The sequence below is a fragment of the Hippoglossus hippoglossus genome, chromosome 2, assembly GCF_009819705.1.
Source record: "Hippoglossus hippoglossus isolate fHipHip1 chromosome 2, fHipHip1.pri, whole genome shotgun sequence".
Classification (NCBI taxonomy): Eukaryota; Metazoa; Chordata; class Actinopteri; order Pleuronectiformes; family Pleuronectidae; genus Hippoglossus; species Hippoglossus hippoglossus.
Genome location: NC_047152.1, coordinates 6,790,830 through 6,817,818, shown reverse-complemented (window position 1 = coordinate 6,817,818; position 26,989 = coordinate 6,790,830). Strand labels below are relative to the sequence as shown.

Here is a 26,989-nt window from a genome sequence, read left to right as displayed (position 1 = left end):
GGCCCACAGAGTTCACAGTCTGAGAATAGTGCTAGGGAGCGCCAAAGAAAAACAATTTTCTTTTTAAAATTTCTGCTACAACAAAAAAACTCAAATTTCCCCAATAAAAAAACATACAAAAATCTTAAACAGTCTCAATGCAACATCGTTAATGATGAATGAAAACCCTGAGTGCAAATGTCCCCTGATTCATTCACCTGCTGATCTCTGAACTCCAGGTCCACAAGACAAAGAATGAGTGCACGAACATCACTTTTATATTTAACAAGTGACCTTGGACCTCTGAACTCTAATCAATCTGTTAATCTTTGAGTCGGCATAAAAACAGAACAAGTAACAGGAAGTCATCTACTACTCCTCTTCTTCATTTTCCTCGTCAACGGTGTCGGTTCCAACCTCTTCGTAATCCTTCTCCAGGGCGGCCATGTCCTCTCTGGCCTCAGAGAACTCTCCCTCCTCCATTCCCTCTCCAACGTACCAGTGGACGAAGGCCCTCTTGGCGTACATGAGGTCGAACTTGTGGTCCAGTCGAGCCCAGGCCTCGCCGATGGCGGTGGTGTTGCTCAGCATGCACACGGCCCTTTGCACCTTGGCCAGGTCTCCACCAGGAACCACAGTGGGGGGCTGGTAGTTGATGCCCACCTTGAAGCCTGTGGGACACCAGTCCACAAACTGGACGGTGCGCTTTGTCTTGATGATGGTGATGGCGGCGTTGACATCTTTAGGCACCACGTCTCCACGGTACAGGAGGCAGCAGGACATGTACTTGCCGTGACGAGGGTCGCATTTCACCATCTGATTGGCTGGCATGAAGCAGGCATTTGTGATGTCAGCCACAGAGAGCTGCTCATGATAGGCCTTCTCTGCAGAGACAAGTGGGGCATAGGTGGCCAGAGGGTAGTGGATACGAGGGTAGGGCACCAGGTTGGTCTGGAACTCGATCAGGTCGACATTCAGGGCACCTTCGAAGCGCAGGGAGGCGGTCATGGAGGAGGCAACCTGTCCTATCAGTCTGTTGAGGGTTGAGTAGGTGGGGCGCTCGATGTCCAGGTTCCTGCAGCAGATGTCATAGATGGCCTCATTGTCCACCAGAAAGGTGCAACTGGAGTGCTCCAGGGTGGAGTGGGTGGTCAGGATGGCGTTGTAGGGCTCCACTACAGCTGTGGACAGGTGAGGAGCTGGATAGACGGCAAACTCCAGCTTGGACCTTTTGCCGTACTCTTCAGAGAGACGATCCATCAGCAGAGAGGTGAAGCCTGAGCCAGTTCCTCCTCCAAAGGAGCGGAAGATGAAGAAACCCTGGAGCCCTGTGCACTGGTCAGCCTGCAGGGAAACATGGATGTTAAAACGTCGTGATGTCGCTTGGCTCAAAGTGGAAAATCTGCACATCTAACACATGAGAAGATGAGCTTACCAGCGTACGGGTCCTATCCATAACCTGTTCGATGACATCCTGTCCAATAGTGTAGCGACCACGAGCGTAGTTGTTGGCTGCATCCTCCTTACCCGTGATCAGCTGGTTAGGGTGGTAGAGCTGCCGGTAGATTCCAGTTCGCACTTCATCTGAGGAGCAACGAGAAAAGCTACTTCAGTCTTGTTCAGTTATCAGATATTAAACAGTCATCTTTTAGAGAAAGTCAGATTAATTATTGTAATTCGTTGATTGACAGCATTTTTCAAAAAGTTTGAAAAAGTTTTATGCCTCTGGTTTGATGCTCGTCTTTGTCACGCTTAAATTTAAGAAATCCCCCTTTGTTTATTAAAGTTGTTTACCAATGACTGTTGGCTCCAGGTCGACAAAAATAGTTCTGGGAATATGTTTGCCGGCTCCAGTCTCGTTGAAGAAGGTGTTGAAGGAGTTGTTTCTACCTCCAGCCATTGTGTTGTCGAGCATCTGACCGTCCGGCTGGATGCCGTGCTCCAAACAGTAGAGCTCCCAACATGAATTTCCAATTTGGCAGCCGGCCTGGCCGACATGAATGGAGATACACTCGCGCTTTAGAGATAAGAAAAGGGATCATAGGTCAGACACCAGTTTAATCCACGTTAGACAAATTCTGATACAGATAAATGATTCTTTCTTTTCTTTTACATGGTTTATTTGTGAGTGGCAACCAAAGGGGGGGGGGGGGGGCACTGCACATTTCTTCCTCTGCAGTGAACTTACTGACACAGATCACACATCAGCTCGTGTTTAACAGAAATACTCACCATTCTTTGAAGATTTGTGCTCCCTCCGACGTTTCAGCAAAGTATAAGTATAACCAATTGATTGTTCCTCTGATCAAAAATCCTTCTTCTTCTACTTGTGTTTGCTAATTGATAGCTGTGTCTCCTCAACGTGTAATGCATCGCCTGTTAGTGCCTACTAAAATACTTCTTAGTTTAGTTTATAGGCGTATAGGTGTCGGTGTAAAGAGGACTGTTTTGGGACCTGTTTATGGGACCTCGGTTTTATTTTCCTTAGATCAAAGGCGCTCCTTTACATTCCATTTGTATTTCAAGCCATTTGAAGTCACTGTTATTACCATAGACTGTATATAAAGTATTTGGTAATAGACTTACCATAGACTGCATATTCTTTGATCACCTCCCACCCCATGCATCCACCTGCTTTTTAAATATTTTATTTTTTCATCCCCTACCTGGGGACCATATATTAAATCATTTATCATAACAGGAAACAATATTGGACAAATGACACTGCCCTGAGGTGCACCATTTTCCACCATAAAGCTTCCTGATAGAGCTGTCCCAACTGTAACTTGAATAAACCTATCAAATATAAAGTCTCTGATCCAATTATATGTCCTACGTGTTGTCGCTATCATGTTTAGTAGTTCATTGGATTTGATGGATCCTTCCCTGGTTTCCTGATCGGAAAACAATCACAGCCTCTTTACAACCAACTGGGAACTTCCCCACTTCCCCATAGATTATTATACAAACCTATCAGCTTCAGTGATGCTGCCATACCTAACTGCTTTAGCATTGCATGATTCCTTCAACTGATTCCTTCTCTGGAGATGTTAGCCCAGATCTTTCTATCACTCTCCTCATTTCTTCTAAAGTCAATGGAGCGTCCATTGTACTGTTGGTATCCTCCTTTCTCTCAAGAATTCCAGGATGAGCTGATCTCGTCCTCGCCCTTCCTCAGTCAACTTATCAGAACTATGGATTTGAATAAGTGCTTTCGCTGACTTGCTCTGACCTCCCACCTGCTGCACTTCCCCTTTCATTACCTCACAGCCCCCATTAGCCAAACTTTATGGTGTGACTTTCCTCCCGAACTCCTTCCAAAACCTTTGGGTGTTTCTTGCTGTTCACTAAGCAGTGTGGCAAACACTGTGATGTCTTTGCACTGGTGAAATTACGAGCATATTCTAAGGACCACACACGCACACGCACACACACACACACACACACATAGCCAGTTTGTGATGAGTCTGAGATGTGAGGTACAAAAATCATAATTTGAAACTGTAACTTCGACACATTTTGTTGCGTTGATCTCTGAAGGGACTTTCTGACGCCCCCTGAAATGCAGCATTAGTTTGGGCCAGAGACCAAGCAGTGTGTGATGGTGTGTGTGTGTGTGTGTGTGTGTGAGTGTTTGTGCCAGGGGTGAGGGTGAGGAGTGCCAGGGAGCAGTGTATCTCATCTTCTGGACGAGTCCTTAATCTGTGTGACCCAGCAGGGGATTATGGGCCTTCTGGGAGAAAAATGGGGCTTGAAACTCACCCCCAAAGCCTGATAACTGACAATGTAAAGAGGTTGTGTGTGAGTGCACAAGGTTTTTCAATTCTGAATTAGGTAATTGTACTTTCTTTATACACAGGAGCAAAACATAGTTTATATTATAGTAACACAAACACTACATAGCAGATGCAATATGTTCTTGTTCCTTGTTTTATATTTTGTGTGTCCATTGGCTTTATCAATTCCAGAATGTGTGTGTGCATTAATAAATACTTTGGTTTTGTTTCAGTTGGACACAGACTGTCGGCCTTTATTGCAAAAACCCTTGAATCTCGTTGTCTTTCCAAGTTGAAAATGTCCAGAGCAAATTGTCTTTTCAAATACAGCCCTTCTGGAAAATGTCCAGTCTTCAGAAATCAACTAACGTGACTTCCTTCCACAGTCCAAAAACATAAATGGTGGATCTAAATTGCCCCGTGGGTGTGAGAGTGAATTGTTTGTCTCCGTCAGCGCTGTGATAGGCTGGTGACTTGTCCAGGGTGCACCCTTGCCCACCGCGACCCTCAAAGAAGAAGCCCTACAGCTAATGGATGCATCCAACAATCATGTGACAAATAAAAACACTTACTCCACAGCCCCGTTTCCTTTCCATGCTGTTTTAATACTATACTCTAAAGCTTTGAGATCATGTTTCTACTCAGGATTGCGAGCAGGAATTCGAATTTGTGCTGCTTTAAAACTTGGGTCATTAATTAATGCTCAGGTTTCTTCATGGCTCTGTATAAGTGAGGCATTCAAGTCAGAGTGATGGACGACCTCTCGTTGCTTCAGCAGCATATGGTGTGGAGCGGGTGTTAATTTCAGCCCTCGGGGGTGAATGGATCCACTAAATGTCATATATGTCAGGTTGGCTGCTCTGGCGTCTGATGTTTTGTTGTTGTCGGATGAAACATCAGGGGTTTTGGGGGGGGGGGTCACCTTTGTCTGCAGTGTCTGTGTGTGTATCTGTGTGGTTGGGGGGGGGGGGGGGGGGGTCCCTACTCTTCTGCGGCCTGAGCTTTGTCTGAAACAAGGCCACGTGGGCCTGATTTAAAACCTTATTTAAGAGGATTCGGGGCAGATGGCGTCCCATTGTTTGAGGATGTGTTTATTATTAGAAAACGGGGTGAATTATGGAACACCCCCCCCCCCCCCCCACACACACACACACACACACACACACACACACACACACACACACACACACACACACACACACCACCCGTCTCTGGATAAACACACCACACCCCTACTTTGAACCTTTTTTCAGGGCCTCAGGGTGTCACCTCAGTTGACTTCTCATTGGATTGCTGGATCCTGGGCTCGGGCCAATCAGCATCCTCGGAGGCAAACAAAGGGTGGCCTCTAAAATAAAGCCTGGCACGTGGCTGTTTAGGTGTTGAGACGCTCTGATTGGTCAAACGCCTCTCACTCAATGGTCAGAAGAACCACAACCAAGGAAACCACACAACCAACAAATAGACACATGACCATTTTCCCAGTGGGACTAACATCTTGTTTGCGGACCACCTCATCGTCAAACATCACCACTACCACACTTTAAGTGTTAAATCAACTATACTGGAGCTTTGACTTATTTGTCCTCATCAGATTGAAAGGAAACCACAGTCAGTTCCTGGCGTCACTTTCCCACGACACACTTCCACTCTCTGATACCACACCACATCTTCTTCTTCTTCTTCTTTCCCTTCTCTTCCTCTCCCTCCTCTTTCTGTTTCTCTCTCGGCTCACCAGATGGAGAGGGGGCGGCGAGTGTTCGCGGTTGTATGTGTGTGTGTGTGTGTGTGTGTGTGTGTGTGTGTGTGTTCATGCATACATGGTTACCCATGAGTTTGCATATTTACATCCCTTGCACATTTTGTCCTTATATCCTCCTCTGCTTCACCGAGGCACAGGACAGAGAAAAGCAGCGCACACACAGGAAAGAGTGGGATTTTAAGTGAGCAATGGAAGGATGGGCTGTGAAGACAATCCCATGTGATCAGGAGAAGTGTGTTACACCATGAGCACAGTCTTCCCCCTGCACAGTTCAGAGTGATTTTAGGGACTGGGAAGTGTTATCAGGCATCATTTGGGGGGCGGCTAATCCGCATGTGAGAAATAAATCCAATCTGACAGGACCTTTGCATCTTGAAACTGGATTGTTAATATACAGAGAGAGGCAGTGCTAAGCTTCAGCAGGGAGAGAGAGAGGGGTGGGGGGGAGGGAGGGAGAGGGAGGGTGTGCATGAGAGAGAGAGAGAGAGAGAGAGAGAGAGAGAGAGAGAGAGGGAGGGAGGGAGGGTGTGCATGAGAGAGAGAGAGAGAGAGAGAGAGAGAGAGAGAGAGAGAGAGAGAGAGGGAGGGAGAGAGAGAGAGAGAGAGAGAGAGAGAGAGGGAGGTAGAGCATCAAGTCACCAGGAGAAGCTCCACCATCATCACACTGAAGGTACGAGAGGCACAAGGAGACTATATTCCTCTAAAATCATGGATGGGACAAAGCCGGCCATGGAGTCCAACGCGGAGGAGACCCCGGAGGAGGGACAGGAGAGCAAAGGTACGCGCAGCTTTGTGTGGTTTCCCCCCCACCATTTGGAGACATTTGCGTCTGCGCCAGCCTGAGCGGTTTAACCTACTTGCAATGGCTCCCCGCTTGTGCGCGACACAATAGCGGTGCCTTTCTCCCCGGCAGCCTCTCACCTCGTCCGTTCACCGACTCGTGAAAAGCAACGACGCGCGTGTATTCTCTGCGCAGATTACTCGCGCAAATCCCAGCGCAATTTGTAGTTTGTGAAGAAGAGGGTGGGCGGGTGGTGGAGGGTGCACGGTGCTGGTTTTTATGAAGCGTAATAACGCACAATTAGCTTCCTCGCATCGCTGCACGATCGGGAGCGTATTTCACGGCTGGTAAATGAAGCGGCTGCGCGCTGCGCTTCGCTCCGTGCGCGGTGCCATTGTTGTCCGTCAGGTGTGGAGGCGCCGCCGCCGCCGCGCTTCGATCGCTATCGGCGGTTCGGCCGCAGAGGTCTTGGGCGTCGGATCCGTCAGAAGCGCGATGGATCGACGGCTGCAACACACGAAGCCGAGTGTTTTAGTGTGTGACCGCGGTGACGAGGTTCATTAGACACGAAGGAGGCTGCAAAGGAGACGACGAGGCGCGCTCCTGACGCAGAGGGATGGATGTGTCCATCACTCACAGACACGCTCAGAGCCTGTGTGCACACATACCAGCCTTATCATCTCTTTATGCTCACTGAGGTGATCGAATGCACAGAAAACACGCACAGATGCTGGTGTCTTTAGAAATGTGCACGCGAAATAAGCAATGGTGTTTTAGGTGCGCACCACGGATCAGCCTCAAATTTGCGGATTTAGTCCAAATCTGCACCAAACTGTTGCTGTTGCTCATCCTCAGTGTGTGTGTGTGTGTGTGTGCGTGTGTGTGCGTGTGGGCGTGTCTTTGTGCGTTGGAGGACCCTTCCTCCATACAGAGTGGAAGAGACTGTGGTTTGTTATCAGTGCATCCCTCAGGAGGAGCTCCTGGATGACACCTCCATGTTGCTTATTGAACAAATTAGATAATTACACGTTAAATCGTGAAGATTTTGCATGGGTGTGATGGAAAAAATGAAAAATGGGGGAAAAAACTAAGCATAATGATAATTCAAGGGGTCTTATCTCTTATATTTAGAAGTATATCAGTGAGGAGGAGGGTTGCAGCTGATGTGGCATGATGCCTCTTTGGCCTCTTGGCTGTTGGAGCGCATGACACCGAGTAAGAGTGCATGGACCTGGGGGGATTTACACACACTCTCTCACACACACACACACACACACACACACACACACACACACACACACACACACACACACACACACACACACACACACACACACACACACACACACACACACACCACACCACACCACCCTTCAGTTTCATGTGTGCCAGTGTGTTAAAATGAAGGGGGTTGGGTCTGACGTCTTCAAATGTAAAACATCTGGAGGCAAACAATCCGATTTTCACCTTCAGTGCCAATCTGGAAGCAGATTTTTGTTCCACTCATATCTTTGCAACTGGTGGATGAGAGGCTGCTGTGTCTGAAACTTCTGCACGTTTTATTTTCTAGTCAGATCTTTGCGACTTTCTCAACATCTGTGCGTCACAACGCCACTTGTTGTCCCTGCAGCTGGAGTTGAGGGTCACCGAGGTGCAGAATCACAATCGTCCCTCAACGGGGAAAAGAGAAAAGACATTACATCATCCTCTGTTGAGGCGTGCTGCTACACGCACAGGCCAGTGCCCAATGAGAGCCCACATGCAACTTTAGCTGCCTGTGAGTGGACCTGGAGGATAGTTGAGCAGCAGAGCGGCCATATTTATACTTAGCAATTAACCCTCTGATTTCCTTAATCGCCATTTTACATGGCAGCGGACAAATTTATCCCACTCACCCAGTTCAACCTCTCCTGTGCTCCAGGTGTGATGTTGCACAACCGATTTCCGCCCACACCAGGGTATATACTGGACCGAAATAGACTGGATTGGAGGACGGCCTGTTTGTCAGTGTAATCACTTGTGTGTGTGTGTGTGTGTGTGTGTGTGTGTGTGTGTGTGTGTGTGCCTTTGACATCTGGATTGTGACCATAAGCTTATAGCATCCATCAAGACGCTGGAGATTTACAGTGATGGGGGCAAAGAGGCGAGGGCTGTCGTGTAAGGAGCTTGTGCCGGAGCGTTCAAGCCAGCGCTGCCTCTTCAGCCCCATCGCCACATGTTCCGGATTCAGGAAGTTGGGAATTCACTTAAGAACCGTCTATACATCTTAATTTAAGAGCGGAAGAGTTTCCATTTTCCTACACCATTAGTTATTGATGAGATTCAGTTCAAGTCAATGCCAGTGAACAGTGTGTAACATCACTCACAGACAACTACATAGACACATTACAGTTACATTGCATTTCATTTAGCTGATGCTTTTATCCAAAGCTTTATCCAGTCTAATAAATAGTGTAAAACGGAGGGCATTATGCATTGCACCCAACAGGATGAACAGTAATCCAATGTTTTATCATATAACACTGACAGCAGCAGGTTTCATGGACAATACATAGTTTTGGGTCAAATATTTCAGGATAAATGATTTGTTCTTTGTATAAAATGATCCGACAGGAAATCGTCAGGAAACTAAAGTTACTAGTTTTACTAAAGTAAAATATCATGTTATGATATTACAGGAACAGACAGAAATAAAGTTCAAAATTATATAGTTTGTGTTCAATAACCAAATATCATAATTCCATCCATCCATCATCTATACTGCTCATCCTTTGGAGCCAATATCATATAATGAGCAAATTCAAATTCATGCAAACAATGAAAACTGTTTCTTCATTGTCTTAAACATTAAGTATTATCCGATATATAAAAAAAACTAAAAACAGTAGTATTTCCTTTATTCCACCTTAAAAGAGTAGTTTCACACGTTAGAAGTTAATTCGTTCGTTAGTTAGTTAGTTTATTAGTTAGTTAGTTAAGTTCTCCTTAAAGCTTAAAACAGGGATAGTTAACATGTTGCATCTTGCTTCTTTAAAAAACAATAATCAGAAGATGCTTCTATTTTAAAACGAATTATGTGTTTTAAATGAATAAGAATTAGCTCCACACTTATGACTTTGGACCATATGTGGCTTTTATTTGACCATTTGTCTCCATCACAGTTTTTGCGGTTTAGAGCTCGCTGAATGGCTGTGACTGCATTAGCCGCCTTAATTATGGTAAACAGTCCGTGTTCTTGATTGCGCCGCCGTCGTGTCTTTCTGCGGCGTCTCTGCATGACACTGAGCTGAGAGTAATTACAAACTGGAAAATGAACACAGAACACGGGCATGTTTATAATCCGTGGGAGCGGCTGCTGCTGCTGCTGCTGATGCTGCTGATGCTGCTGCTGCTGTTGTTGTTGGTGGGTATATGGAATGGATTGATCTTTTTTGCTTGATTGCTTCCTATAATCTTTCATCTGCATCTCTGTCGAGGTAGAACGCCGTGCTCAGGACGCGGATAACGAGACATCAACGACGCTCTCTGAGGCACAATTAAATCTGATTCCATTAGTACGAGACAGTTTGATTAGAGAAAGAGAGGCTCCCATGAGACGCTTTTATTTGAACCTTTCATGTGGCTCCCGAAAGCGGCTTTGGAGTGGACCATCGACGTCTGTCTGTCGTCCCCTTTGTTTTAAATGCTCACACACACCTTCCTCTTCTTCTCTGCGTGTGTGTGTGTGTGTGTGTGTGTGTGTGTGTGTGTGTGTGTGTGTGAAAACTCTTACATAACGCTCCTCCGTCCTCAGCTGCGATGATGTTCAGTTCAGAACCGTAGGAGATTACATCACCGTCTGGAGGGGTGCAGGTTTTGTTGAATTTTCTGCATGGCAGGGTAGAGCTGCTGCAGCGTCTGAAGCACAAAGAGAGTTCCTCTTAATCAGTGTTTCATCTGTGGCCCCCACCACCACCACCACCACCCTCCAGTTAAAATCTGTGACGTTTGACCCGAGCCAAGGATTTTGCAGGAGAGAGGTTTTCAGAAGCAGATTGAAAGGAGGTAGAGCTGGAAACAAACATTTAAAGAAACTCTCTCATCACATCTTACTAGAGTTAATTTCTAAATTCTGACTGACTCAGAACTGAGATTATTGGTTGGTTAAGCGACTTATCCAGTGGCGCCCAATCTTCTGACACCCCCAATGGATCACAGTGAATAAATAATAAACTTTTTGTCTAAAACATGAGATCCATGAATTGTTCTCTGGGAAAACGATGGAAATGTTGAATAAAGTGATCTGCACCCAACCAACCAAAGAGGAAATGAGAATTTACTTTTGAACTGCACACAGCAGACGTCCTCTCGCCAAAAGGTTGCAAGTAGATTTATTTGGTATTTTCCAAGAGCGGGAGCTACTGCATTAGGTAATGAGTTGATAATGAATTAGATCAATCGCTGTTTGAAGTAAAAAGCTTCTCAAATGTGATTATGTGCCCCTATGACATTTGATTTCAATATATCCTGACTTTTTATACAGAAACCGAATTAAAAGTGGAGCAAATAATCAGCTGATAATGAAGTAAATATTTGTTGCATCCCTAAAGTTGCCTCCCGAAAACCTCCAATAAATACTACGTAAGGATGAAAGGCACACAGGTGGGGGGTCATTTGAGTAAATCAGAAATCAGCAGTGGGAATCTAAAGGTCAACCCCCGTTTGATTCACTCCAGTTGGTTCGCGGTGACCGAAGAGGAGCCGGTGTCTCTGCTTGTGCTGACATTTGCTTTTTGTTGCGTATAAATATCTCTGCTCCCTTTACAGTAAATCAAGCATCACGTTTCATATTGTGTAAAACATTATTATCCTTCATGGATCATAGCTGCTGCAGAAAAGGTGACAGAGACACTGAATCCCTCATTTGACCTCTATCATCGCTGAACGGGAAATATCAAGTATAATAACCTGCAAAGCACACACACACAAATCCTAAGAAGCATCTACTCCAAACTCCGAAAGTAAAGTAAAGTGATTATTAGGTTCGTGTGGGCCCAGAATAAAAATGTAGGGCGGAAAGTGGGTAATTCATCACTTAGACGACACACACTTTACACGTCCGTATAAAAAAACCCAAAGTGCTTGTTACCTCATGTGATGTGTTGTCTCATTATAAAAAGTGATTTTGAGGAATCTGAAGCCGCCCAAAGAGCCTCATGTATATGACAAGTTAGTCAAAGTTTATATAAAGCATGTTTAAAGAGCTGAACAGGCTTAAAATATGAAAATAAAAGAATAGAAAAACTGAAAATACAAAAAGCAACAGCACGTTATGGATCATACTGTAAATATTTGAAGGTTAAAACATCGTCCAGGACCTGAATTCCTCTGCAGTTCATCGATTCTACCACACGAGTAAAAGCCAACTGTGGCTGATTTGAACAAACTGCCTTTCCGTCTCAAGCACACTCGTACATGTCTGCACACAGTTATGCAGGCATTAATGGAATTTCATCTGTCATTGGTGTATGGTAAACATATAATACACAAGATACAATACATTACTACAAAATATAATCTTCCTCGGATGGTTAAAATGTTATGGCTGATCAAAATCAAACTCTCTATTCAGAAAGTTAATCTGTTGCTTGTGGACCTGCGCTGTTGAGCTCTATTGAGCTGCATAACGGGGATAAAAGATTTTGTTTTATAGCAGCTCTTTCCTGCACAGGGGATCTGAACCTGACACGTCCTGACGTCCTGAACGGGTGTGAAGCAGGTGGGATGTGTCACTGAGGATTCTGTTGTGTCAACTGCTTTAGGTGATTTTTCTTGAGAACTGTTTGTGTGCACTGCAGCCTGTGATGTTTTCCTCCCCTGGTTGAGTTTGGCTTTAATCTTCACAGGCAGGTGACCAAACCACAAACACTACACTTTAATCAGAGCTTGACTGACAGTATTGAGAAATACAAAGCTGCTGGTTGTTTACTGCCTGTTACAGTCACATGATTAATCCAAGATAAAACATAGAGTCTGGGTCAAAAAAATTGAAGTGAAACTTGACGGGGGTTTTCTTTGCATTCATTCGCATGCAAGAGATAAAAATAAAATCCCCTAAGACGAGAGACTCCTCATTAAAATCAATTAAGCTCATGATTCTGTCCATGCGTGCTCCGACATCTTCTCATGTCCAAATTCCCTGAATTATTTTTATTAAACTCCCACAATCCCCTTGGATGTGTCCCTCTCCCTTTTTTTTTTTAGGTTCCCCTGCTTATATCTTTTCCCAAACACACACACACACACACACACAAACACACACACACCCTCACACACACACCCTTCGGCCCGGAGGTGTGTGAGGTTGCGGGAGCATGTGAGAGCCGTCACACAGGGAGAGGCTCATGTGTTCCTCATTTGAAGCCGTTTGCCCAAAGCATGCTGTCAGCCTCCATCTGGATGTGTGTGTGTGTTTGTGTGTGTTGTTTACGTGTCAGTGACCAGGGGTGGTTGAGGAGAATGTGTGTGTCAGTGCTTTATCTTATGTGTGTGGTCTACCGCTGCGCTCGTCGTCAGCCACAATGTGGTCACATTTATATTTAAATAAACTTTCTTTACGCTTCTATGATCACAAGACAAACGGTACTTAGCATGAGTATTAATCAATCCACTGCTACTCTGATAATTGATTTAATCTATTGATTTACTCCTTAGAGTGGTCGTAAACTGAGAATCCAGATCGAAAGACTACAGTACCCATGAGCCTCGGTCACTGCTACGCTAACGAAAAAAGTACACGCAATTTAAAGCAATGTTGTCGATAAGAAAACTGCTTTTGTGCGACTAAAACAATGATGATGCAAAATGGTGGTGATGAAAATGAGCAGAAGTTTAATAGACTATTTATTGAGATGAACTTATAAAGAAATGATTATTTCAGCTCTAAACGGTTCAGAAAACAATCAGAAATCTTGATCTCATCGTCCCTCCAACACCGCGTCTATGTTTGAACCCCGGTCTGCGGCGGGTATATGAATAGCAGCGGCAGGTTGGCGCAGCGTGTCTTGTTCCTGACTGATGCCAACCTCCTCTGGCCTTGTTCCATCGCCCACTGATGCCCAATCTGCTCCTCTCATCCACGGCCCATAAAGAGCCTGATGCCGATTAGCGCTCATCACGGACACGGCTGACATTGACAAACGACCGCACCGCACCCGAGCAACCTGTGCCCCGTCCAGTGTCTCTCCGTTTAGGGTCTGTTTCGAGCCCACTTTAAAACACTTGTGATGATTGTGCTGCTCTCAGATCTGAGTTTCTCCACAGTTTTCATAAAATCTTTCCTGACCCAGACCGCGTGCTTCCACTAGGTTTCATGGAAATGCATCTCGTAGTTTTTGCGTCTTCCTGCAAACTAACAAACACACGTAGATGTTCCCTCCTTGGTCGGAGGTAACTGAAATCAGCCTTTAAAGAAAGAGACTCTCTGCAGGATCTCATCTTTGTGAGCCCATGCTCAGTTGGGAACCTTGTGCCAACCACACACACACGATGTTAATCGACCCCCTGAGGCTGCTGGAAAGTGAATCTTAATAATCACATCAGGGGGAGGGGGGTTGGAGCGGAGGCGAAGGGGCCAGGGGAGGGCCGCTGACTTCTTTGACATCTCAGGGAAAGTGACATTAGCCAAGTCAGTTGCGTAACAGCTGAGCCATACAGCTGCATGGCACGGCACGCCTGGCCACGGGGGAGTTTGAGTCTTGGTTGAACAAGACTCAAACTAATAGCGTTCACTCCGCTCGGCTGAGCATCTCAGGACAGGTGGTTCCTGCTTCTTCGCCTGAGACGACCTGAGACGACCTGAGACGAGAGGACGCCACTTAGACAGTTTTCACTCTCACTGGAACCTGCAGACACTTTTTAATTAGAGGAAACAAGCCCATTTCTGGAAAGAGGAAATGAATATATAGTGAGTTTTTTGGGGCGTTTTTCAAAATAGAGACATGTTTAGGGGACTTGGTGCAACTCAAAATAAAACTCTGGATCTAGTGAATTTGAATGTGGTTTCATGCAGAGGTTTCAGCGTGTGCTCCTCGGCCCATCTGCGTATTTGTTTGTGTTTATTTACTTTGTGCATCCAACATGGCTGGGTGCGCTCGCTGTCCCTCACCCAGCTGCCAGAGTTTGACCCAGTTTGACCACAGACACACACACACACAAATATAGAGTTAACCAACATCCGTCAGATCAGCGGGATAAAAGTATTGATCACCTGGCGGAGCGCTGATAACGGGATTTAACAGCTGTACGGTCCGTCACGCTCAATTACGCCGAGCCAGATGCTGACCTTGTGGCATTCATAATGCTGCACAACCAGCCAAGGGCTTCTCACAAACAGAAGATTAGGGTCAGTTATGCACCGTGGGAAAAATAGGGGGGAAAAAAATGGTTCCGGTCGGGGACGGTGACGGCCGCTGGCATCATCCTCTTACCTGGCGCCGGGCATATTGCCTCCTCTTGTTCAACGCCACAGTCAAGCCGATTACTCACGTTTGCCTCGTGTTGGATGAATGTGCTTCAGGGTTAAGCATGGGACCACAGGGGTTAAGGTGATTTTCTCTAACAGGAAATTGAACTAAATGGATGTTCTAAAGCGCTCTCAGAACGGGAAGTACAACTTTGGATTAGGGTGCCGCCATCTTGTGCTTTTGACATATGGAGGTCCCTCCGATGCGTGCGCAGCTGTCAATCATGACTGGTTGTTATAACATACATCCCGAAAATATTGTCTCCACCTCTGGGGAGCTGTCATGTCATTCTGACTTTTTTCTTGATTTTTCTGATCACTGAAGTGCTCGTGTTTCCTTCCATATCTTTTATTCAGCCCCCTGGTGGTCGACAAAAGTACAAAATAAGGTTGTGACAAACCAGAATGATTCTTTAATGTTGCACCGTCTTGCTTTTCTCTTTATGACGGTGCAGCTTCAGTGCTTCATCAAAAGCTTTCATCAAAGCTCCGAGGAGTTTTTTTTATCCTTCGGCTCGAGTGAAAAGATGGAAATCACCCAAGCTGAAGTTATGAGGTTACGAGTTGTTTTGTGTGTGTGTGTGTGTGTGTGTGTGTGTGTGAGACGTCTGCTGCCATCAAACAGATGGGACTCTCTTTTTCATCTCTACCAGAGGAGAGATGCATCCTCCCATCTCTTCCTCCTTTACTCTACCTCACCTTTCCTCTCTCTCCCCCCCCCCCTCTCTCTCTCTCTTTGAAGCACTCCTCAACTCTTGGGCAATCAACCCGTAATGCACTGTGAGGGGGGAAAATGCCCCATAATGAATACAGCACTTCTAAATTGGAGTACAGCCGCAGGCAGGCACCAGACCGGCCGCTGAAATATTCACAAAGCTTTAATGCCGTTATTCCTGGCAGATGCACTGTGCGTCCTAACAGTTGGCGATAATCACGCTGGGCCACTGAGTTGTACAGTTTATAGCAAATCATCAACTATCAGGACAGTCGCCGTATAATCTCTCTCTGTGCTCGGCTCGCAATTTATATTTAAATCTGCTTTATGGGCAGAGAGAGAGAAATCAATTCTGCTGGAGAAACGCATGAATTCAGTTTAATAGTCGAGATGACGGATGAACGCTGCAGCTCAAGGAAAACACGGATGATATTAACCTCAGTGGTTTTGTGATTGTTTTAAATGCTACAAGTTCAATGTGACAGTGACGCGTGTGAGGCGACAGGCATCAGGGGGATTATTCTGCGGCCAACGCCCCTCACTTCAAGCCGTGGGCGTCGGGTGATTGACAGGAAGCAGAGCGTGACGGACAAAAGACGTCAGCCACCAGTGACAGGTCCTGTGTCTACGCTGCGCCACGCCCTCGTTCGTCCAATCAAAGAGCCCGAAACACTGTCTCGGCCAATGAAACGGCTCGAACCATGAATGCCATGAAAGACAAAAAAATTACAGTTGACGGTTTTGTATTGTGTGGATTATCTCCTTCCGGACAGTTGTGTAATCTTGTGTAAATGCTGCATAATGACAATGACAACTTGATTTAAACCTAAAACGTCTAGAATCAGCTTGTATATAAGCAAACTGGAGCATTTGGCAGCCATGTTTATTTCCCTCAGGGTGGAGACCAAACTTGAAGCTTAAAGAAAAGTGAATTCAGGACCTGAATGTGTGATAACGTTGCTTCATATCTGCCGGATGTGTATCTTAGCAACAATCAGAGAAAACCTCCTCTTTTCCTGCATCTGTCTCCCTTTCACTTCAAAATAATACGATCTCAGTTTGACCCACATCCTAGAAATCCAGAGCGTAAATGTGGATGGAGCAGCTTTACATCTCCCTCCTTCGATTTTCTTGTCAACGCTTTATTATCTTTTACATCCATGTTGTGTTTCTGTTTGTTTTATTTGCTAATATTTTGGGCCATTGTTAAAATTTCGCGCAAAATCGTTGGGTTCTGATTGAGGTTGCTTCATCGGTGTGTGTCTGTGTGTGTGAGGGAGGAGAGTGAAGCGGCGGCGAAGGACTACGCTACCGCTGAACTGGGTCGTGGGTAACATGTTGCTATGGCAACTGCTATTTGCCGGCCCTGGGGCCAAGAGCTGATTTTCGCTTACACTTTCTCTCATCGCGCGCTCGCTCTCGCTCTTTTCTCTCCTCTTTCTTTATTCCTCGCTCGCTCGCTCGCCATGCCTCTTTCTTCACCTTCTTCTCGTCTTTTTCCTCTTCCCTTTGTTCCTATGCTCGCCCCCTATCAAGCCCTCGCTCGGCCTTCCTCTCCGTTCAGCCCTGCTTTTCCGTTCTCACACTCCTCACGCTTTGCTTTTTCTGTCACTCCATCCTTTTGTCTTTGCAGGTTGAAAAATAATCTATTATCACTCTTTTTGCTCAACTGTCGCCCACGGCCACAAATTGAAATCCTAATTGCGAGTTTCCATCCAGCAGGCAGCAGCAGCCTTTTCACTTTAAGAGACAGTGTGTGAAACGTCCCCAGAAAAACTGATGCATCGTCCTCGCTCAGGAGATTGTCGAGATGATATACGATGGAGAATTCTAACAGGGGCTTAACGTATTGTCTCAGCGATTAACTCCAGCCGGCTCGCTCTGACTGCGGCGGGGCACGTTGCCATATTTCAAACTAAGAGCAGAGAAGAAGAGGAGGCAGAAGCGGAGGAAGCGAGATGCAGCGAGGTATAAAACCAGAGCAATGGGTCGGCCTCGGTGTGTCACCTAAATTCTACTTCAATGAATAGCCCATTGATTTCCATTAGGGCCAGCAGTGGCTGACCACTCCGGCCCGTCTGGTTCCCATTAGCACACTTTAAAACGGAGGCTGACAAACAGCCGTCATAGCTACAGGCGGACCGGATGAGGGCCCCGCTCTGTGTTTTGAAAGGAATCTATGAATTCATCCCTGAAGCTGCATGGGGCCAGGGAGAAGACGGAGGTAGAGTACCTGCCTCATGGCCTCAAGGCTCCTTCACAAGAGGCACAGTCAAACACTGTGATTCTCAGCGGCAGGTTTTGTTCTCCTCTTTAAATAAAAGACGACAGGAAGACAAACCTCCTAAATTACCTGTTGGGATTGACCTTTAATAGCAGGATGGAGTGTCAGTGTCGAGCGGCTTTTAAACAGCCTCCCTTGTCATCATCGCATCGACCCGTGAGTCCATTCCTTCCCTTCCCTTTCCTCCCGAGGCCTGTTCCTCAGCTCAGGATTTTCCCAGAGCCATCCAGCCTTATCAGCTCCACCTCTCTCCATCAGCCCGCTTCCTTCATTAACATTAATAGGATTTGGATCTATTATGCAACGAGGCTCCGCTGCGTTACGCAACCGGAGAGTACTCATCAGCGGCCAAACACTTTGGAGGGGGAGCGGTCGCTTCTCAGATTTGTGGCTTTGTATTCGCTCAGACGTGGAGCACAGGGGGGTTTTCAATATGGGGCCGGCACGTGGAGCCTCAGAAACGTCAATAACAAGTGTCCACAGGGGTTGTAACACTACCTGAACAGTCGATTCAATAACGACTGGGAGGACGTAGAGGAGAAGAGGGTTTCAATTTCAAAATAAAATGAGTTTCTCAGTATTTTGGTGAGGATGTTCTCCTGCAACACAATTGTGTGTGTGTGGTTTAATGGTTTTTCATGGAAGGCCATCAGCTCCCGTCGTCAGCCGTCAGACTCCATCAATCGAGGTTTGACGTTGACAACCGCTGACTTCACTCCAGCCTGTGTGAGCGTTACTAAATCTCATGTCTTCACTGGATCACCTGTCATATACGGTGCACATCATGAACGACCATCACTGGCACCGAGTTGTATGTTAGGTTACGTCATCCGTACAGAGCTGCTGCGCGTGCGCTCGATATCTCAGCGCGATATAAAGTGGTCAATCGTGTTTTCGGGGCTTTTACAAATAGAAGCGTCTCGATTCAACAAACTTCTGAACATGAAATAATGATGATGCCTCGGAGTTGCCAATTGGAGCAGGTTGTCATGGAAACAGCAAAGTGGCACACACAAGACAGTTCATTCTTTCTTCTTTTTTTTTTTCGGGACTAACTTCCTGCTTTGCCAGAGGAGCTATTTTTAACGGGCATTATATAAGACGCAACTCTTGTGCTGGATTCAATGTGTTAGTTCTTCTCGATCCTCTGTGATGAGGAGGAAGCACGGTGCGTTTCTGTACCTGCATATCTGAAGCCCTTTACTCACATGGGGGGAGCTTCACATGCTGCCGCGGTTAATGGAAAACAAATTTACTAATTCATCGTCTTCGCTGTGCACAGAGCGCCCCAGCACGAGGAATCATTTATCGTTCGTCCTCATTTGGGAGATGGGAATGATGATTTTAAACGCACAAATAAATGAAGCTTATTCCAACATCCTACAGAAAACAACCGTCAGTATTTTAGGGGTTCAACTCCTAGCAAGTGCCACTTTAACATCATCCCTCCGGCGCCCTAGAAAATAGCTGCAGTCATTTATTTTGAAATGATTTATTTAGGATGAGATCATGACTTATTTATGCAGTCTGGTCGTAAGGAAGAAAAAACTTTTTGAAGTTGTTCTTAAAAGACAAACAGTTTTTAAGCGTGCACGCTGCACAGCTCACATGTAATATTCAGCACTCCCAGCTGAGCTCAAAGCCGACGAGCACTAACTGTGAAAGATGCTGCGATGAGCCGCTCGACACGCCCGACAGGAGGACTGTTGTTCCTCTTCTTTAGACTCGGGGAGACGAGCGTGACACGCATGCCTCCACAGTCTGATCATGAATCTTGCAGACTGCTGCACACGAGTGATAATCAAACAGCAGCGGACCACAGTCTGCCGTGTTGCGCCCTGTGTCATCAGCAGAGCGAGTCTGTGAGGAGTCACGTTGCAGCGGCCCTGCACTCACATTTTCTTTGAGTCGGGCCTTTAGCCATTTGTTCGCTTTCACATCTGACCTGGATTGTTTCTTCTTGAATGCTCCTTAAAGCTTTTTTCGCTGTAGGGTCCAACTTCTTTTAATGCAACAGGAACGTCTCCTCTTTGTGAAGTAATCCTCCCCTCTCTGTCTCCCCCTGCAGGATGCTTCGAGTGCTGCATCAAGTGTCTTGGCGGGGTGCCCTACGCCTCCCTCGTGGCCACCATCCTGTGCTTCTCAGGCGTGGCCCTGTTCTGCGGCTGCGGCCACGTGGCGCTGACCGGCACCCTGACCATGCTGGAGAACAACTTCTCCACGGTGACCACCGACCACGCCACCCTCACCCTGGTGTAAGTCCCCAGCGAGCCTCAAACATCTAAAATGTGTCTCACTGCTTTTTGGTTTTAATGTTCTCGTCTCTTTCTTGTGGATCCAGGATCCAAATCTTTCAGTACATCATCTACGGCGTCGCCTCCTTCTTCTTCGTCTACGCCATCCTCCTGCTGGCCGAGGGGTTTTACACCACCAGCGCCATCAAGAAGGAGCTGCAGAGCGACTTCAAGACCACCGCCTGCGGACGCTGTATCACCGCCTTCGTATGTCACCACACACACACACACACACACACACACACACACAGACACACACGAGCAGCTGCTGCACATCAAACACGCACTGACCCCGTTCTCTCCAAATTAAAGCCTCCAAATGACATTTAATTACTTTAACGTTTATTTATTTATTTCTTAAATTAGTGTTTACAGGCTCAGAAAAATGGAAACAGTGAGTCATTATGCTTAACAAGCCGGGACAAGGGTCATGTTGGAGGCACAACCGCACACCTCCACATGTTTATGCACACACACACACACACACACACACACACACACACACACACACAAACACACACACAAGCAAGACGCAAACACTCGAGCCTTGAGGGGAGCCCTGACACAGTTTGTCCTTTCCAGCCTGATTACTCCAATTGCTGCAGATGTCCAGTAACATTCGCTTAAACATGGACTGTGAATGTGGAAGAATAATATTAACTCACTTTTTTTTTTAACGCGGCTGAAACTTTCTCCTTCCTCCAGTTCATGTTCCTGACCTACATCCTCTTTCTGGCCTTCCTCGCCATCTTCGGCTTCACGGCGATCCCCGTCTTCCTCTTCTTCAACATGTGGAGCACCTGCGCCGCCATGAGGTCTCCTGACGCCAACATCACCGTGCCCGACTCCATCTGTGTGGACGTCAGGCAGTATGGTTAGTCGTCCCACACACAACCATCTAACCACGTAGTAATGGAACATGCTTTTACAACAACTGAAACCACTGCTAAGATCTGACACTGATATATTGGTAGATATATATTTTGAAATGTAACTGAAGCTTTCTTTTACGTCAACATGAAGGCACATCTTTTCTGCTTTGTCTATTCTGTAACATTCAAGTTTTTTTGACAGACAAGTAACCAAACAGAAAACAGGACCCTCCAGATAGAATCTAAAAAGATACGGTGAACATACCGAGTCTATTGCACACTGACAAGGCTGCTATGGTGCTAACAAAACAGTTTTTAACATGATTATTGGAGTAGTCGGTTAAATGTGTTCCAGAAACACAATCTGGAACATTCTGTGAAAAGTAATAAAGTCCTTACACACGTTGCATCTCCCTGCTGCATTCTGATTCGCAGCCTAAGCAGCCAGGCTCGGATCGCACGCTGTGCAACGTGCCTGTAAAGTTTAGGAGAAATTCCTCCTGATCAAGCAAAGTGAGCTCAGAAACATTTGCACATAATAAAACTTGCAGCCCAGACTCACCTGCAGGATCGCAGATTACTAAACCAAGCATTTTACAAATGATTCAAAGGGCCGTGCTCTGCTTTTTCTCCACGTAAACGTCACATGTTCAATTCCAGCGACTCTAAATGTCTCTGCACAGAAAGAGATCACAAATAACATTTAGATCATCGAGAGCCCGATTGGGCCTCTATGAAAATCCACCTTCCCTCAGTATAACGGCACAGTAACACTCTCCTGTGTTTGCATATCTGCTTATGTGTTCGATGGCCTAATGTACAGTATGTGACCCACATTTGAAAGACAGCTGGCCTGTACAGAGCAGGACGAGGATCACATATGCTTCATTGGCAGTCGAACTGCTGCTCTGCATGAAATATTAACCCCAATTACTGGCAGACGTCGAATTCTTCTCTGCAGCAAGCTGATTCATCGTGTGAATCATTTTTAATCACTTTTTTGGGGGGAAAGAATTCTGTAAAAAAGTAAATTTTGATGAGAAGAATGGATAAAAAAAAACCCTGCCTGGATAAAGAAGTGATACAAACTCACGACCCACATTTTCCCCCCTGTGGGAGAGGCTCAGAGGCTCGGACAGCGGCAGCCCTGTTTCCTTTAATCTTTATCCAAGCCTAATTCATAATGCCTTGAATCATACGGTCGGGGGAGGAAAAAATAAAAAAGCTTCTTGTCTCCGTGTGTGTTTCACGTTTCATCTTTCTGATCCCGCAGGTATTATTCCCTGGAACGCCACTCCGGGAAAAGCTTGTGGAGCCACGCTCGGAGAAATCTGTAACACGAGTGAGGTGAGAGGACACTGACCCTCTTCCTCTCTTGTCTCGTCTTTTTTTCCATCTTTCCGTTCCTTCCCTCACTCGTTTCTCTCTCCATCCACAGTTCTACCTGTCTTACCACCTCTACATCGTCGCTCTAGCCGGCGCCGGAGCCACCGTCATCGCACTGGTAAGCTCCCCCCTGATCCCCGCTGATAAAGCGCTAGTCAGAAATATGCAAGTTGCCATGGCGCGTGCATCTGTTGCCATAGCAACTCCGCCTCTCACGTTTGCCAGTGTGTCGTCCAACGGGTTGAGATCCTACCCTGCAGCCTCAGAGTGAGCGGGTGTGCTCACGCAGGGTCAGTGTTTCACTCGGCTGTGGAGGCGGACTTTTTGTTACGTGCTCGGATAAATGGGAGATACTAAAAACAGCGAGAAGCACCTCTCCAGATGTTGTGTTGGGTCAAAGTCCTGAAAGTGTTTTTACAGCCAACTTACTGTGGGCGGTGGATGGAGAATAGTAGAGAGCGAGAGAGAGAGAGAAGCAACTGAGCGAAAGAGCATCAGTATCCACGAGAGGCGGAAGATGAACTGCTCTGGTTTGTTCTGTATTCGTGAAGGCGTCATCAATATATCACAGAAAAGATTTGGCGCCGTGATTCTGACAATTAGTCCATATATGGAATTAGGAAGCAGCATCAAAGTTCCCTGTGCCTGAAGAAGATGAAATAACCCTCCTGTTTCTCTTCAGATCCACTACCTGATGATCTTGGCGGCCAACTGGGCCTATCTGAAGAGCGCTGTGTCCACGCACGAGTACCAGGACATCAAGACCAAGGACGACCAGGACCTGGAGGCCGAGGCGCGCTCCAAGGAGGGCCAGAACTCCTCCTCCTACTCATAAGGATGAGAGGCTGCTCTCCCGCCGCCACCCATCTCCCCTCCACACCTCAACCCTCACCCCACAACACCCACCACCCCTCCGTCTGTTAAAACAAACCACCTCGGTCCTGTTTGATAGTCCCCCAGCCTGATGATGCTCCATCCTCTTCCCCTCCACGATGTTTATTGAGAGCTGTGGGAGCGTACCCGCAGCGGAGGGGAAGAGAATAGAGGATCGGGAGAAGCGGCAGGCCCAGATGGAGGCAGATGTTTCCGAACGGGAGCGCTCGCCCGCCGGGGTCGGGCTCAGGTACAGTACATCGGTTCAGAAGCGTCTCCTCCCCCCCCGTGCTTTTGGGCGGCGGCTCGTGAACATGGCCCGGCTGTGACGGCCTCGCGCCCTGAGCCAGCACAGCCTCTCGACACAGCCTAAAAAAAAAACATTGTTCACTGTCTGCTTCGGCCACAGAGAAGCCAGGCAGCGACCAACTTCCTCCATTTTTTTTGGTGTTTTATATGCATATATATATGAATATGAATATATTGTGCGAATGTGTATGAATGTTGTAGTTTTTTTTAATACTCTGAAAAGTATGCCAGGTACTATGATGACCTTTTTTTCTTCTTTTACGTTTTTGCGCTCATAGGTTTTTCTCTCCTTTACTTTTCTTCTCCATCTTTAACTTTCTATTTCTAATGCTTGATACGTGTTGCACTATTTAAGAGACAAAAAAAAACGAGGAGCGTGAAAAATCCCTTAAAAACACAAAGCACCCCAGGCCCCCCCACCCCCTCGCTCATAGAAGTACCTAAAAAACTCTAATCATGTACATTTACATCAATCAACCGGAGACCAGAGGTGTAGCTCACTTTTTTTTTTACAAGGAAAGGTTTTGTGAAAGTTTTTAGATGAGAACATTGATACCTCTCTCTCATATGTGTATGTTAAGCTTCAAACACGAGACAACTAGCTGAAGGTCCGAGGGTCCAAAATCCACCTGCCTACATTTCTAAAACTCACAAATGAACACATTATATATTCTTTGTATATTTTACACAAAAGCTTAAGTGTAAAAACAACAAGTTATGGTTTACAGAGGATTATAGGCCAGAGTATTTCTTGGCACGTGCAGCAAACTAGCTAATGGCTATGCTATAAACTTACATGCAACCACAGCTTGTAGTTTGAATTTCACTTGAATAAAAAAAAACTACTTTATTACTAATGTTATTAAATTAGTAATTGATGTTCTTTGATGTTCTTTGATGTTTTCATCATGATGTTTGATGTAATATCAATCTTCTCATCTAAATCTTTGCAAGAAAACAACATTATTTCCCCATTCTTTTTTAAAACTTTTGCTACACTTATCACCAGCGGCAGCAAAAATGAAAAATAACTCTTTTCCGACTTGTTTTTCCGTAAAAAAAGACACACACACACACACACACACACACACACACACCTCAGGTATCAAACCAAATCAGATATTAGCCCGTTGCGTTCTTTTCCAAACACTTATCTTTGCTGGATTGATTCGCTGTCCTGTGTGAATTATACATTCAATATGATTCCCTAATTTTGTAAAACTTCTCCTTTTGTGAATGAAGTTCACCTGTAAATAGCCTAATCACGAAAAAAAAATCCGGATTTACACGTCTCCCAGAAGGAGGAGAACACAATCAGTGATTTTGCCATGCTCTTCTATTATTATTATTATTATTTTTCCACAAATATATGTAAATGTACCCTTTGAGATATGTGTTTAGCACTCAAATACTAGTTCTGCATTTGATATAATAATTGTAATGTAACATCTTCAATGATATGTCGTGAGAGGGAAACAGTGCAGTCATGATATGATGGATTGAGGTGCTTGTGACGTGTACATTTTAAAATGATTTTAGAAAAAAAAATGGGAATTGATTTTTATCGTTTGATCAGTTTTAGGCAGCTTGTGATTCTGTAACAATGATTTTCATGGAACTCGTCCGTGCTTATTTTTTTCGAGTTGGAAAAACACGTCACTTTCTTTTTATTCTTTCCTTTTTGCTTTTCGACGTCATGCTTCTCATATGAGCCACAGAGACTGGTTTGGATGTTTACACTCTGCATAAAACAAAGTCAGGAATTTTCATACGTTGATTTTATAATCAAATATGGTTTGATAATCATAAACGATATTCCAAACGGAACGTCACCGGTTAGTTCACCCGTAAAAAAAACACTGAAGAAGACACATTTCTTAACTTTGATGGGATGAAGCATGTCGGTATCGTCCATGTGTGCAGCTGTCTATTCTGTATAAAAAAGGACTATATTGCCATGTGTGTTATGTTTGATAAATATACGTGCTTTGCCGCCAGGTTGATGTAAAGGCAAACTTCAATTTCCTATAAGACGATGCGTGTCAGGGTGTTGTTGTTTCCTTGTTGTTTGCATGAAGGAGACATGACTGTGTCTTTGCAGTTTTTCAGGTGATGTGTAGTCAATTGTTCTGACAACTATGGTAGGCGGTGTTTGACCCCCTCCTCCTCCTCCTCCTCCTCCTCCTCCCCCGTCCCCTTCTCCACCCACTCTTTTCTAAAGAAAACTCCATTGTACTTTGATGGCATTGTAGTCCCCTGTAGGTGTTTTCATTATTGGTTTTATTTTTTAAGTTGGAAATAGTTATATGACTCCTATATAGTGATGATTTTTGTAACCTTCTCTAGTAAAACCGATATTTTTTATTATCGTGACACCGTCGTCTCCTGCCTCTTTCTTGAGTTCGGGTCTTTGAAGTGATCCAAGAATTTAAAATCAACTTCTAATCTAGTTGAAAGGAATATTTATTACCATACAGTAAATACTTTATTTGATTCAAAACTCATCCGCTCTACATATGCCTTGTTTTTTTAATAAAGATTTCTGCCCTAATTCTTCAGAAAATTCACAGAAGAATGTGGAAAAACAGACTTTCGCAATGTTAAAGTGAAAAAAGATTCCTGGATCAACACCAGAAATATAACCATTCTCTGCTGACCCATATTTCCTCCTCCCACCAAGTTTCATGCTAATCCGTTAAGTAGTTTTTTGCGTAATCCTGCTACAACTAAGAGGAAAACAAATGCAGATGAAAACTCCTTTGGGGAGTTAAAATAACCATAAAACCCAAGATGAACCTCTGAATTTTGCTTTTTATATTCAAGCAACATTCCAAAACTCAAGATGTTAAATTATTATAAAAGAAAAACAGCAGCTTCTTGCATTTTTTATGCTGGAACCATAAAATCTGAGCAAGGTGCTTAAATTAATTCATGTAACCCATAAAAATAATTTAACCACAACAATAAAGAAATGATAGATTTGTAATTACAACTGTAGTAACCTGAACCCCTCAGGTTGCCAGCATGTATCTGAACAAACAGGATGGTGGTTGAACAACTGACCTACTGAGCGCTGCCTCGACAACACAAACCACATCTCACTTCAAACGAGATTGATTCCTCAAACCTCAGTAGAAACCGTCAAACGACACAGTCAGTTTATTTCTTCAGAGGTCTGACGTGGAATCAGGATGTGGTTCGAGCACATTACGTTTGTGAAACTGAACAACCACAGCAGCACTCACAACCACAGTCCTGCAGGTGTCTTCACTCACACATCGCAGGGTCTGACCCACATTCATTTAAAGGAAAGAAAATATAATACTTGTGACCAAATAATGTTCATTTAGTTCACACATTAAAATTGGAAATGGAGATATTGTCTGAACCAGTGTGACTATGAAACCACAAACGGGGGGAATATCTCTCTCTGACTTTTGATAAATGGGACAAAG

General features: G+C 45.3%; 2 protein-coding genes across 4 annotated transcripts; one reads left to right on the top strand and one right to left on the bottom strand.

Annotated features, from left to right (window-relative positions):
* Window positions 1–236: 236 nt before the first annotated feature.
* Window positions 237–10,360, bottom strand: LOC117775575 (tubulin alpha-8 chain-like). Of its 3 annotated transcripts, none has more exons than XM_034608890.1 (4): window positions 10,071–10,360; window positions 1,774–1,996; window positions 1,415–1,563; window positions 237–1,323 (listed from the first exon to the last, which is right to left on the bottom strand). In XM_034608890.1, the coding sequence occupies exons 2-4, from the start codon at window positions 1,892–1,894 to the stop codon at window positions 352–354; spliced, it is 1,242 nt and encodes a 413-aa protein (XP_034464781.1). In that variant the 5' UTR covers window positions 1,895–1,996; window positions 10,071–10,360; the 3' UTR covers window positions 237–351. The 3 variants fall into 3 exon arrangements, with proteins under 3 accessions (XP_034464781.1, XP_034464790.1, XP_034464772.1); XM_034608899.1 differs by having other exon boundaries at window positions 1,774–1,966; XM_034608881.1 differs by lacking the exon at window positions 10,071–10,360 and adding an exon at window positions 2,212–2,233.
* Window positions 6,097–25,907, top strand: LOC117775622 (neuronal membrane glycoprotein M6-b-like). Its single transcript, XM_034608953.1, has 7 exons — window positions 6,097–6,295; window positions 19,869–20,055; window positions 20,142–20,301; window positions 20,800–20,968; window positions 22,240–22,313; window positions 22,405–22,470; window positions 23,035–25,907. The coding sequence occupies exons 1-7, from the start codon at window positions 6,226–6,228 to the stop codon at window positions 23,185–23,187; spliced, it is 879 nt and encodes a 292-aa protein (XP_034464844.1). The 5' UTR covers window positions 6,097–6,225; the 3' UTR covers window positions 23,188–25,907.
* Window positions 25,908–26,989: the final 1,082 nt, after the last annotated feature.